This window comes from Haplochromis burtoni, unplaced genomic scaffold, assembly GCF_018398535.1.
Source record: "Haplochromis burtoni strain Fernald_Lab_line unplaced genomic scaffold, NCSU_Asbu1 Contig_192, whole genome shotgun sequence".
Lineage (NCBI taxonomy): Eukaryota > Metazoa > Chordata > Actinopteri > Cichliformes > Cichlidae > Haplochromis > Haplochromis burtoni.
In genome coordinates this window covers 376697-391231 of record NW_024582553.1, presented here as the reverse complement: position 1 = coordinate 391231, position 14535 = coordinate 376697, and the positions used below count along the sequence as shown (strand labels likewise).

The following is a 14535-nucleotide window of genomic DNA, read 5'->3' as shown; positions in this document are numbered from 1 at the left end:
AATATCTCTTAAAGGCTGCTCAAATTTCAGCACTCGAGAATGAATCGATTCAATTTCCCGTCGTCGAAGGCAACGGTCACCGTGACATCGTGTTCTGACCCCCACTACTGCCCCGTTTGTTGCCAATGCAATATCTCGGAACCACCTGGAAGAAATGTCATTACATCTGGCACAAACATCCGCTCTGACTCAGAGATGAACCGGCTGTAATTTGGCGTTCGGTGATCGAGGTTACCTTGACAGCAAAACAAGTTTTTGTTCTCACTTAAGAATTCATCCACTAATTAGGAAAACATTTTACAAATATGTAATAGGATAAATTGATTATGTTATTACATGTTGTACCCAAATGATGATGTGGTGTTTTACAGAACCATTTTTCCAATGTGGTAGCTTAGGGAGAAAGAGAAGAATGTGACCACAATTCACATTCAATCAAACTCTACTTCTTCAATTCTAGTTCTCGGATTGGTCTTGTAATTCATAATGAAGATGGATTTAGAAATATTGCTTCCTCCGCAACAGTGCTAATTTTGTTTGTGTCAAACAGAAGCTGTCCACACCCTCCTGCAAACTCAATTTGCGTGGCTCTACTAAGATCTAACAACTTCTTGCTGTGTACTGCAGCGCTGCAATTAGCGTCCTGAATTCTGAAAGGCAACGTTATTCACTCTGATTACCGTTAAACTAAATGCCCCGAAAAAAAACGAGAAAACTTCGACGCTAAGTTTAGAGCTCTGTGTTTCTATTTTTGCTTACCGGCACGACTGTCCTTCTAATGATCAACCTTGCCTTGCTCTTAACAAGAACCCAAAATTACGTCTGAGTCAGTGTTAAATTATACAACCAGCATAAAAATGAAAATCAGAGCCCCAGTGTGAAAAACTCCCACCAGTGCCACTACTCTAGACTTTGAAAATATATCCATCAAATCTCGTATCGTCCTCACAGGAGAAGTGTTAACGTGGGTGGACATCTGGTGTATTTAAAAAAAAAAAAAAAAAAGACTCACATTCCCTGCCATTACAAATCCAGTATCTCTCATCCCCACAGTCTCTTTGTCTCTGTCTCTCCCACTCACTGTCTCTTTCTCACAAGCCACCCGCTTCCTACGCCCCTCAATCTCTTCCAGTCTTACTTTCAGTCTTTCTCGCTTGGCCTCTTTTATCATTCTCTTTCCCTCTGTATTGCCCCACTCTCATGCTTGTTCTCTCGGTACACTGTCGTGCATAAAGGAGGAGCCAGAGGGGTTTGAGGCTATCAGAGTTGCTACAAGACTTTTTTTTTGTTGAAGTTGGAGCTGTCTCTTTTGCCTTTAAATGAATAGGAGCAGGGAAGAGGGGGGAAAAAAGGGCAATAAAATGACCAAAAATAGAGATTGATGTATTATTTATTAATGGTTGCAGAGAAAGAGAGTGACTTCAGCAGGGACAGCTATCAAACAATGTTCTGTTTTCAGTGAATGAATGAAAATCTGGCCTCAGTAATCTCCAGCATTACAGTTGTCTAACAAAGAGCTCATGCTGTACTTGCCTGTCTAGAAAAGCTTTGTGATTGATAGAGTTCAGTGAGATATGTACCTTTTCAAACAGGCGATGGACACTTGAAGTAAATGCTAATTACAGAACGTATTGGGTACAAAATGTCCGGGGATAATGAAGGCTTGATTGTGACACCAGAGCCGCTGCAAAAGATGTACCCAGCAGGTGAAGAGGGCGAAGAGTGAGAGTGATGGAAACCTGAGGCACAGCAAGAGTGGCTCTCTAGCGGGCAGAATGGAGACTGTCCGCTAGTCCAGCAACAAACCAGCCTACTTACTAGTTTAAAACAATGAGCGCGGGTCGCACAGCCCTCGTAAGTCGTCCATATTACTATTAGAAATCATCATGTCACAGATGCAGATATTCAGTGGCTGTTACCAGTGCCAGTAGAGTTATGTGATTCTCAATACCTAATTCAATATCACAGTAGCAAAGAAAAAAAGAGTGATCTATGTACTTAAACATAAACTCCCTAACCCTTTAACACCCAAGTATCATACAGGGCACCTGGACTTATTTTTTAAATATTGGCTGTAAAGTTATGAAGTAATCTCATCTTTCAGGAACCGTTTGAATTTGCTCTCTTGTTCAAAATGGTTGAGGAGTTACGGTAACGTGAAGCGCACGTGATAACGTCTAGGTGGAGCTGAATGTGTTCAGACAGTGGTACCTTGGAAATGCTTTGTGCTATGCGAGTTAACACGGAATTGGAAGTTGAAAAAACATTATCTCAGGTCCCGCCCATTTCCCGTTGTCCGTAGATGCTTCATGTCATTGAAAGTAATTCACTTTCTGTGGTTGCTGGTTGCCCCGTAATTTCCACTGTCAACACAGCTTTAAGAATTTATGCAACGTTGGCCATTCTAAATATGTTAGCCAATGGAGACTTGACTAGACAAGACTACAATACTGCCGCTGTCAGTCCGGGAAGATCTGCAGGCTCAGTATGTACAGGAAAAACTACAAAACAGCACAATCACAAAAAACAATGAATTTTGGTATTTAAAGATATCAGAAGTACTGGTTCTGATTACATCCCTTGTAAGAAAAGCATGATTTCAAAGTGCTAAAGGCTTTAGATTAAACAAGTAACTGCAAAATTTCCTTACTACATGAGACAGGCTGTATTTTCAGTCATCTTTTACTGCTGCATGGCCCCTCTCAGGTACAACCATTAGCATAATGTATAGTGACAACAAGGTCAGTCCACAGTGAATGATGGGTAATGGTGAGTCAGTCTGTAATGAACAAGTTAATGTCCATCTTTACGTAATGTAGAATAGCCTTTTCTCCCGCTTGTCACTTAATCTGCTCTTATTTCTTTTTGACCAATTTCTTCTCAATAAGTTACATTTAAACTCAACAATAAAATAAATACTACACTTACATCACAGGTCTGTGATTTCTATGGATTACAATCTTTCGAAAATCTATAAAATTGTTAAGAAGACAAATTCATGAAAGCATGTGAAGACAAGAAGGGCAAAAGTTTGGAACTGAAGTTCGGAGCATGAAAACGTGGGCACGTGTGTAAACAAGTATGAGGATGTGCACTTGCTGTGCTCTGCGAGTGTGCTTTAAGTCAGTTCAGCACCATAGATAGTTCTTTCTACGCAGCTACATTCACCAGCACAGCCAACCCCCATCTCTATCCCCAGCATAGGATGTTTCTTCAAAAGTCTTCATAACCCATCCTCCAATGTCTTTTATCAGCTAGCGCTTCATCTACTTAAGCATAGTGTACATTCGTTTTAATCAAACACCGTTTTCTGTTAAATGCCTTTGCGCGTGTGGTGATCAGACTTACTGCTGTGTGTATTTACTCCCAGAGACCCATTCTGAGGCTGGAAGAACCCTTACATAGCATTCAATGGAAAAATACTTCAACAGTTTCACATCAGATTACCAAAAAGGACTGAAGGCACTGCACGTGCTACTTTTGGAATTAATATAGGTCACTAATACAAATTGCTGTGCTTCTGTTGTACCAGAATGTGTTCTTGTAGAAACAAATCTAATTTTAGTCTGCACTGAGACAGAGAACAGAGGCTTTTTTTGCAGTCTTTTCATGTTAAGTCAAGCGTTCAAAGATATAGAGAAGTGCTCCTTCCACCCCAAAAAAAAACAAGGAAAACAAACCGGGTGAGTGCTTAAAACACAACAACACTCAAACACGTGATTCTGTTTTTACCAGAGGATGGCTATAAAAAGTAGACAGAGCTTACACGTCTCGATGCTGAAGTGCCTTGAACCTGCACTTGCTCTAATCGCCAGCAGGTGGCGGCTCCTCTTGTTGCATAATGAAGTCTGTTTGTATATAAATCTGTGAGAAAAGGATCCAACTTATCACCTGATTTATGACCTCATGAAACACTTTATCCATAAGCGTGTGGTCTCATGTGTTAGTTTCTTATCCTATGGAATAAAACGTGATGCTCATTTTGTATATTACTGCTTCATTAGATTCAAAATGCAAGGTGTACTTTAGGGCAGGCTTAACTTATGATCGATTCAGAAGGACATCGAAGCTAAGGGTGCAATGTCCTTCAACTTCTTGTGCTGTTGCGCTGCACACACTTTTAACACACAGAGAGCTGAAGTGAAGCCGAATGCTAAAAACAATGAAAACTGTCCTCTGTAGCCACCGTCTGTGCTTCTCCCACTTTCCTGTTCCGGACCACTTTTCAACCAAAGTTCAACGCACATGTGTGTAGGTTGCACGCATGCTAAGCTCTCTGTAGACCAATACCAATTCCAACACTGAAGGACACATCCACAGAACCACAAATTCACCACAAGTCCCTGTCTTTCTCAAACACTGTTGCAAAATCAGTTTAATTGTTAAGGCTTGATGATGCCAATCCAGGAGTAACATTGTAGCCCACAAACCACCCACACCACATAAAAACATTGCTTTTCAATCATAAGGTCAGAAGTTTGACTCCTGGTCAAGATCTCTCTGCATGGTGACCTTTTTTCCTCGTGAGCCCCTCCACATCTTTAATTAATGTTCTTCTTCATGCATTCTTCTGTTATTTCTAAGAAAAAAAATGTCACCCATTTGTTGTAGTGTCATTTTATTTCACTCAGAGCGCTCGCACAAATGTACACTGCCAAAGAAAGCTCGACTAAAATATAAGCGATAATAAATTCGGTGACAAAAAAAAAGAAAAAAGAAACACCCCACAAAACGTGGTGCACTTGATGCTCGCAACCCTGGGCGAGACGCTGTTTTTATGAAAGTATAAATTGCTGCTGGGAAGCAAGAATAAGCCTCTCCGGCGATCTCTCGTCTCCCCCGTTTGTAGTCAGAGTCGCTAAGCAACAGGTTTGTTGGATGAGTGAAGCCCAAATTGTCAGAGTGGCCTGGGCCGGCTGTTCAGCACAGTGTGTTATCATCATGATGTGCTGGTGGGAGGCCAACAACTGTGTTTGCGCACGTGTGTGTCAGTGCAGTTGTATGTGTGTGCGTTTGTTTATCCGTGGACTCTGAGTTATTTCATCTTATGCTCACTGAGAAGAGGTGTGTGTGTGTGTGTGTGTGTGTGTGTGTGTGTGTGCGCGCGCCTCGGGCAGATGCTTTTTCATGCAAGTCAGTATGGATTGCCGAGGAGTAACAGAGCTTTCAGTTTGCATTACTATCAAAGTTTCTATTTGTGTAAGTCCTGCACACATGTATATAGTCAGCATTAAAGTATTACACACCACGCGGTTTGTCAGTGTCAAACATTCACAAATTCACCACCCGTGTTTTCTTTTAGCTCTCGGTTTCCTTGCCGGCAGCGCTTTGCCTCTCAAACCTGCAGATGTGCTGACTTTGCACCCGCTGTTGGTTTACCTGATAGCTCCCTAGCGCCGAGTAAACCCCGAGCTTACGCCGCATATCCTGAGCCAGCGATCGAAGGGAATTAAAAGAGAACATAAGTATCCCCCCTCAAACACGGCACACTTGAGTTTTACTGAAGTGGCTTGTAAAAACATGCTGGTACCAAAAAGACTCCTATTCACCGCTGAGTGCATGCACTTCTTAATAAAGCTGCAGCATTGGATTTCCTCATGAATTAATTAATGACTAATAATCTTCTTTCGTAAAGGCAAGCTCTTTAATGGATTAGATATGATCCTGTGTGTAGAAGAAAGGCTTTAATGTCTGGCTTACATCAGATTGATGATATTTGATGAAATTTGTTCATTTTCTGAATTTGTATCGCCACGGTTACCAGCCTTTCACCCTGTTTCGGACCACATAGGAGAATTTTTTGACACCTGGGATTTTTGCATTGCATTTGAGGTCAAATTAAATGTAACAGCTCAAAAAGTTTGCTTTAAAAGGATACATTTACCAGAAAGATGGATGTAGCCATAGTGATGAGGCCAGTTGATTTATGAGGTCCTGCTGGAAAAGCATAATTTTAAGCTTTTTAGCTGCTGATATCTTGTTATTTTTGGAGCAAGAAATCAACATAACTGGATAAGACATGAGATTAACTCTAAGCTATCTGCTTGGTTAGCAAGTTGCATCAATAGACTGTATGTGTGCTTGTCAGAAACACAGATACCTGTTAATTGCATGCAAATAAAATACTCCTTGAAACTAGAGCACATCGACTTCTTGGACAATCTCTTAGTACAAGTAACCTCACAGCAGACCATGTTATTTGCCTGATAATTGCAAAACAACGCTCCAAGATGCACCAGCCCCTCAAACACTGTCGAGAGGTAGAGTCGAATTAGTGGAAGTGAAGCCTGGCAGACAGTTACCAGTTACAGCTGCTTGTGTGTCAAATCGGCACAGGAAATGTTTAATTGGATTAAACGGGCAACTTTACTATACAGTGATGGGAGTATACAGTGATTCATTTGCTTCAGCCAGCCCACAGTGAATGATTGCCGATGGCAAATCATTCTGTGATGAACAAGTTAATGCCCATCCTTCGGTAATGTACACAAAATGGTACACACGATGCTTCTGTTTGTCACTTAGTCCGCCCAGGCGTTTTTATCCCTTCAATCATTCCATTCATTACATTAAATAAGTCATGTTTAACTGGCCTGACTCAATTTAAAGTGGTTTACAGCAGGCTCCTGTTCTGCTGAGCGTAACAGTTAGAAACACATTATGATACATAAAAATAAATGTCCCACAAAGCAGAAAAACAGCACGACATAAACAGCAGCACAGTGGAGACAACATAAATTTAATGGAATAAGATGGTATATGATTTGAATCAGTGGCTGTGAGCTTCTCTGAAACATTTGAAGAGGTTATAGAATTTTGTTATACAGAATACAGAATTTCATTCTCGTTTTTATTGTATGGTTCACTCAACCTATTTAGTTTATTGAGGCCTTGGTTGATGTCTGCTGAATGAATCTAGACTGTGATTAATGCGTACATGCTGCACAAGCCTCTGCTTTTTCCAGCCCTTTAAGAGCTCTTACCTTACTCTACCTGCTCTGGTGGTAACAGGTAGATTTATCTGTAGAGTACATGTTTTTGAATCTTTTGAATGGGAACACTTACAAACAAGATGTTTACATTAGCTCATAGGGGCAGTCCTGTAATCACCGTAAGGTTGTCTGCCAAGAACTCAAGACAGTCGAGTCATCATTCATGCTTAGTAAATGATCTGCAGTCATCTGCAAAAGTCACTCTTCATTTCTTTAGATTTTACTGTGGAGATGAGAAATAGGTGCAGCGATTCACTAAAAAGTGCAAACATACAGAGTATATGTAAGCCAAACACAGAGTTTGTACAATTCTGTTGAGCTTGAGAGTCGATATTTGGTATGACCACCTTCATTTCTAAACACTGAACCCTATTAGGAAAGCTTTCTTGTCATCTCTTTAAGTAGTCTTCAGGAAGGACATTGCAAGCTCTTCTTCAATAATGATGAGTTTGGGGTCTGGGGAGGCCGTGACTGATTGTGTTGCATTGTGTTTTTCTAAGCAGATATGCTTTTATTGTATTGTCAGTGTATATTGGATTGGATTGCTGCCATGCTGAAAAAAGTTGTTGTGAATCAGATGCTTTTCAGATGGTATTGCATGGTTTCGGTTTCTTCAGTTGTTTTGAGTACACAGTGTGCAACATACTGAAATATGGCAATTTGATGTCCTTGTTGGTGCAAAAATATTTAATACCTGCCAAACTGTGACTTTTCTTTTCATATCTTTTCATAGATTCAACTAAAGAATGGGAATAAATAATGTGTTTTTGCACAGGCTGCTAGTAACAAAGTGCCTGAAGATATATTTTTAAATGTTTTTTTGTTTTTTTTTGCCAAGGTGTCTGTTATGTGTAGACACAATATTGGCTCAGCCCTTGAGTTAGGTGCCTTATTAATGTTTGAATTATTCATAGGCAAGTATTAACAAACAAAAAATAGATTCCTCTGAAAATGGTCAGGTACAAGGCCTGGAGAACTATGGCTCAAGAACTCTTAAACAATGACAATAAAAGTCTGGCTCTTTGGGAGCAAAATACAAAAGGATGAGGAGTCACTCGACACTTTTGCACAGTACTGCAACATTTAACTCTCGTGTTTATTTCCCAGCAAATTAGTAAAGTTAATTTCTGCCTCAGACCTTATAAATAATTGCAAAACTGCAATTCTAATTGTTAACAACAGTTCCACATAATAAAATGTGGAACTGTTGTTAGTTTTTGGAACGTAATCTGGGTTGCAGGGCTGACAAATCACAATGAAACAAACAGGACTAGATGGCAAATGAGAGAGGAAAAATGAAAAACACCCAAAAAGACAGAGAGGTTTGAAATTTGCATGCAGGCACACTTGCTCTCTAAGGCATATGCTGGTGTAATGACACACCATTATGCCGGCTTATGAAATTTAACAGCTTGTTTTGTTGTCCAAATCTGCAAGTGGTGGTCTTGTTTCATCTTAAAAATGCTCAAAATGAAACGGTTATCTCATATTATATGATATGAGATAATATATATATACATTTGTGTATATATTAAAACAAAACACACATTTAATCACAGATAAAAACTTTCCCCTGAAGCTTTCAGGAAAAATCAGCCTCTGAGAATTCAGCTTGCATGTCTTCAACTCATTTTCAGCTGGGGATCATGTGTTTAGTACCCAGGCTTGTCACGCTAAAATCTGGAGGTCAGATGTCTTCCAGCTCCACCAGGCTGATGTCTGCTATGCCGGCCACGTTTCATTAAATCTCAGCACATCAATCTGATCGGAAGTGGCATTGGAGGTGGACTCAATGCACTGAGTCAGTACTGAGTTTGTTGTTTCCAGATTCTTAGTCTCTATTATAAATGAGACACAAATGTTTCAGAGAGGATTTGTATGTAATATCAGTCATCTGTTGCAGTCTAACGCAGCACGGCTGTGAGAGCACAAGGAACGCAGTCTCCTGTGAGAAAATATTAACATAAAAAAGACACAAGTAAGCCTGGATGTGTGCTTGTCACCAATTTGTTAAGCCGATCTTGTGATTGTAGCCATTGATTTGCGTCCCATTGGACAGTGTTCAGTCCACTAACGATCTACTGTTCTAGTGTTCCAAATGACCTTCGGGTTGATTATACTGAGGTGGAAGCAATTTAGCTATTGATTGGCAAAGATACTTTTGTTGCTCATTAACAGTAAGTTGTATTTGTCTACCAGTATGTGCCTGAGTCAGTGTTAGTGCTGATGTTGGATTTGGCTGTGGTATTGTAACGATCCGTGCAATTGACCATTTATGCTGTCTATGCAGGTCGCTGGAAAGGAAGCTACAGCGACCCATACTGGCTAAGTCGCGTACCCTCCCCAGCATCCCCCAGTCTCCAACGGTCTCCAGGGTCCACCACTCTGATCTCATTGGCGGGAGTCCTCCGCGCATGAAGAATCCTCCAGTTGCCACCAGCCACTCAAAGGCCTGCACTTTGCCACCTGCAGGTAAAGACAAAATGGAAGCTAGCACCACACAGCTAGCTTATTTTTTTTCAGCTAACAGAGTTTGGAGAAACAATATCAAGCGACTTGTTACAATCAAAGTGATGCAATTAACCACTTTGTGGTCAGGCCATGACCACTTTTGTTTGAAAAAGGTGATTATAATTTCAATCTGCAGTAATTTGAGGGAAAATTGACCCTGTGGTAGGACCTCTCCACCTCTCTATGGTGTATCTATGGAAAGATGGAGGTGGGGAAAGCAGCAGCAGCAAGACCCCTGCTCAAAACATACTTGGCATGGATAAAGTAAGAAACAGCATGAAAAGGAGGAAGTGTGGCAGAGGTGGGTTGCAAAGCAGCTTGCAGATACTGAGCAAGTGTAAAGGCACCCTGTATGAAATTTGCCACTTGGGTTTAACCTAGAAGTGCTCTTTTTTTCTTGGTGAATTTTGCTCTGTCTTTCATTTTTCACCATGAAACGGCAGTCTCTGGCCTGAGCGCAACTCAAAGGGTTAGTTATTTGAAAATGATCTTGTGGCGGCGATACAAGAGTTTAAAGGGCAGTAAAAGCTCAAGCTAAAATCTTCTTATTTCTGTTCAAATGCCCACACCTGCATTGGTTTTGTGGATATCCTGTCTTATGCTTCACTTGGCTGAGAGCGCCCAGCAGCCATCTGTCTCAGCAGCTGCATGTACAAGAGAAAACAGTGTATATCCTTTCACTGTTTTCTCTCCTCTCTCCTCCTCTTGTGTAGGAATCAAACGCCGCTCCCTCCCAGGAGAGGGGAAACTGTCATGGAGAATTCTGACGGTGTAAGCCCACTGACAGCGAAGGCTTTCATCTTAAAGACAAATGAGGGCTTTTTTTGAGGATGAAAACATTTATAGGTGGCAGGGATTTTTATGTGAAAGAAAGCCCCTCACAGTTGGGCTTTGATTTGTATAGATCAAAAAGAGCTCTTCTATAGAAACACCACAATAGCAGACATCTGAAACTGAAGGCAGGAGAGAAATGAATCGGGGAAATTTCGATTTAATGCAAGTGAATTAATGCAAGCCTTTGATTATCTGTTAAGACAAAAACTAAACATTATGGCCAATTTAAATCATTTCTCATGAAATCTCTGCTTGTGCCATTTAGGCAGTGCATTTCTAATTTCTTCAAGCAGCTCAGATACTTTTTCAAAGTGCCTGATTTGGAAACTAATCTTCCCTTCAACCCTGAACAAGCCAAGCACCATCAAACCAGAGCTCAAAGCTAAAGATCAAGGCTAGACATCGAGCTAGACATCCTAACGCTTGTCTCCTCATTCACACGTATTGATAGACATACACTTTCACTATCACTGCTGACTGATGTCACTCAGCTTGACAGCATGGAGCTCTGAGAGAAGAGATGACTTTTGGCATATTTCAAATGTTGGATTAAGGCGGAAAATACCACGTTATCATTCTCACTTGTGATGTTTAATACAAGAGAAATCTGCACAGGAGCTCATCCTGAAACTGCAAGAAGTATGTAACTCCAAAAAAGACGCAGCCAGCATCAGAGAGGAAGACCTAAATAAAATAAGAAAAAAATAGGTTCCTCTTGAAGTCACTCAGTCCCACTGGATTGGCAGAGACACAGGCAGCAACATAGGTGGTAAAAACTTTGAAATGAGCTAAAACAGCTGCTCACATTGTAATGAAAAAAAAATCTCATCCAGAAGATACCTGATATTTTCGTTCTCTTCACCATGAAGGTCATTGTGGAGCGGCGCATTTCAGAGTGCGTGAGAGGGCTTAGAGGGGACGAGATGCTGATACAGCAAGGGCTTTATTTTGCCTCCCCTCTTTCTTGATTGGCTTCTGTCTTCTTTCGCTGTCTCCCGGCTCTGCAGTCAGTGCTGGTACAAATTTCAATCAATGCGAATGCGACCTCACATGATACATGTGTACAGAAAATTATAAATAATAAGATCAAGCAACCTGAAAGTAAACCTTTCTGAGGTTGATTTATGTTAAGGTGGACCTACTATTTGAGATGTAGGCTCAAAATGATATCATGATATTTCATAGAAAGCTGTGTGAATGATATTTGTTATGGTGTAGAAGAAAATACTGAACAAGGTTATGTCAGTGATAACATCAGCATTTCCATGCTTCTCACCTACTGTGAGCCACTTCGTTGAGGACAGAGTATTCTACGGTGGCCCTGAGAGGTCAAATATATTGCAACTTAATGGGATAACTCGAGAACGAGCCAATGTAGGAGTTTTTAATTGATACCATAGGTGAATATACTAAAATAATCGGACGGCTGTTTTCTACTTTTGGCTCTGTGTGATGTCATTGAGAACTGATATGATTATTATGGTCATAGTCGTAGTTGCGAGTACGGCAGACCTACCCATCTGTAAAAACCTTCTACATACAAGAAACTGGTGTTGTCACAATAAACTGGATTTGACCGTGATTATTAAAAATGAGAAATTCACATTGTGTTCAAAATAATTCACATCAAAATACTGTAAAAAAAAAAACAAAAAACAACTCATGCCAGTGCTCTCTTTTCTAGTTTACTGAGGACGCAGCTGATCTGCACACTTTGCGGATGACTAAAGCGAGGCGACAACTTTAGTTAACACCAGCTCCTGTGTGAGACTGCTCGGCTGTGCCCTGAGCTTTAACTCACAGGTGTTTCTTCAGTTCATTGCTGGTCTGCTTGCAGTCTGGTCTGCTTTAACCTACTGATGTTTTTTACTATTTATATTATAAGTGAACTATTAAAATGAAGGAGACTTAATATATAGAGAGTTAAGGTTTTCCTACACTGGTAGCATTGCCTTTTATGTAGCGTAGCGTAATAGGAAGAGTGACAGAGAATAAATGTCCTGTTTCAGAAAGAGTGAACTGAGGGGCTGTGTGAGGATTATTTCGATCTGTGAATCATGTAAAAGCTACTCCAAGAATACAAATCTGGAACTTTAAATAAGAATAATATCGCCACTTCCATCTATGGTGGTATGAAAGTGTTTTTTTTTAATAAATGTATTAAAGTTACTTAGATGTTTAGGTTCAGTAATAAACTACATTTAATACAATAAGAGAGCTTATTTGTTAAAATTCATGACTAAAGTGAACATGGCAGAAGTGAATCCATTGTCTCTGAAAGAGACTTCCAGTATCCCTGCTTCCCTTTTCCTCCCTCTCGTTACATTTCTCTGTCCTATTTTGGCTGCAGTTTGAACTATGTGAATGTCATCACTAACCCACTTTGGCCGAGTAGCATCGAGTGAATCCCGAGCCCTCGCTGCTCTGATCCGATAAATCTTCTCCTTTACTACGTCTAATAACTCAGCTCTCTGTCAGTGATTGGTTGATTTAGCCCAAGTGCTTCCATCTTATGTCCTTTTACATCTAGACTAATTATCTGGGTCTGATGGCGTGTTGGTGTCTGTCTCTCTGCCTATTTTTTTTCTTCCACGGCTCCTGCTCTGCTGAAAATATCAAATTGAGAGAGAGTTTGGTCTCACGTGGCTGCTTGTTGCCTAGCGACCACTGTCATCGACCATGATGCTGCCTCCCTCTTTCTTTCTCTCTCTACCTCTGTTTATGTCTCGGTATGCAGACAACTTTTTCTAAAAATCCAAGTTGTTTAATAATCCAGCTGCATTCGGTTTGTGGATTTAAGCAACATCCTGTATTAGGGATCAGGCTCAGTCATTTTGTTGCTTTTATTATTTGGCCCGGCTTTGGCTGCAGCTCAGACTGTGGAACTGATACACAGGTTATATTTCACACTCTGGAGATCATTCATAAGCTCACACAAAACACTCACTGCCAAAAGAGCTGCAGTTTTACTCTTTTAATAATGGATATAATGAATAATGAATCACAGCAGCTGTGGCTCGGGAGGTAGAGCGGGGTGCCTCCAGAGGTTTGAGCCCCAGGGTGTGAGGGGAAAAAGAGCTATGTGTGTACCAAAAAATAAAAATAAATAAATAACAGAAAAATGACTTTTCAGCTCCTCGCTTAGTCACAAGCTGTCACCACAGCAGGTATCTCCACATGTGTCCAAGCAGTGTGCTCTTCTTTGATCCTCCCAGGATTAAACTGGGGATCTTTCAATTGTTATGCAAATGTAAAAACCACTGCACTGGACCCACTGTATCTATACAGTTAAGTGCTGGTGCTGGTTTGAGTATTTGCTGGGAGTTTCCCACACAACACACAAGAGAGAAAATATCCAGTGAGAGGCAGTTTGAAAATGCCTTACTGGTGCCAGAGGTCAGGGGAGAATGACCAGATTTTGTCAAGCTTATAGGAAGGCAATAGAAACTGAAAAGATTCCCACTACTTACAACCAAGGTATGCAGAAGAGCATCTCTGAATTCACAATGCATTAAAGCTCGAAGCAGATGGTGTATAGCAGCGGAAGACCACCTGGTGTGGACTTCTGCTGAGTTCACTGTACTCAAATGACCTCCACATCCACCAAATCTCAATCCAGTTGAGCACCTTTGGGATGTGGAGGAACAGGAGATTCCCATTGTGGAAGTGCATTTAACAAATCTGCAGCAACTGTGTGATGCCATCATGTCTGAGGACATTCAAATTCAAAAACACTTTATCCCCAAGGAGCCAATTAAAAAGGATGTTTCCAGCGTCTTGTTGACAGCAGTTCTGAAGACAAGAGGAGATCCAGCCTGGTATTAGTAAGGTGTACCTAATAAAGTGTGAATATAAATGTAGCCCATTTAATGCATATAACTAATATATTTTTCTTTAAAATAAATATACTGGACTGTAACTTAATGAAACTGACAGGAAAGCCTATATAAAAGATTTTAGTGGCTTTCCACCTCATTTCTCATTTCTTTATTTATCGTCCCTGCTGGGAAACTTTTGGTTTACAGACAGGCTCTCAAGAAATCATCCACATAAATAATAAAAGAAACAGTAAAAACCAAATGCAATCATACGACACAATCCTACAGTAAAGAAAATCACTAAAATTTGCATTAAAGAAACCCAACTAAAGAGTGAAATGGTGTAATATGAGGTAACGATATCACATAAACAGATTTAG

The 14535-nt window shown here is 40.5% G+C and overlaps 1 protein-coding gene across 3 annotated transcripts in view; it reads left to right on the top strand.

The window, feature by feature from the left end:
- LOC102293212 (ankyrin repeat and fibronectin type-III domain-containing protein 1) overlaps positions 1-14535 on the top strand; it is a 152542-nt gene that overhangs the window by 23962 nt on the left and 114045 nt on the right. For 2 of the 3 annotated variants that reach the window (XM_014337879.2, XM_005935554.3), the window contains one exon: positions 9283-9464. In XM_014337879.2, coding sequence (XP_014193365.1) covers positions 9283-9464 — 182 coding nt within the window. Of the gene's footprint in view, positions 1-9282; positions 9465-14535 lie in introns of those variants that run through there. The other variant, XM_014337882.2, reaches the window with a different exon arrangement.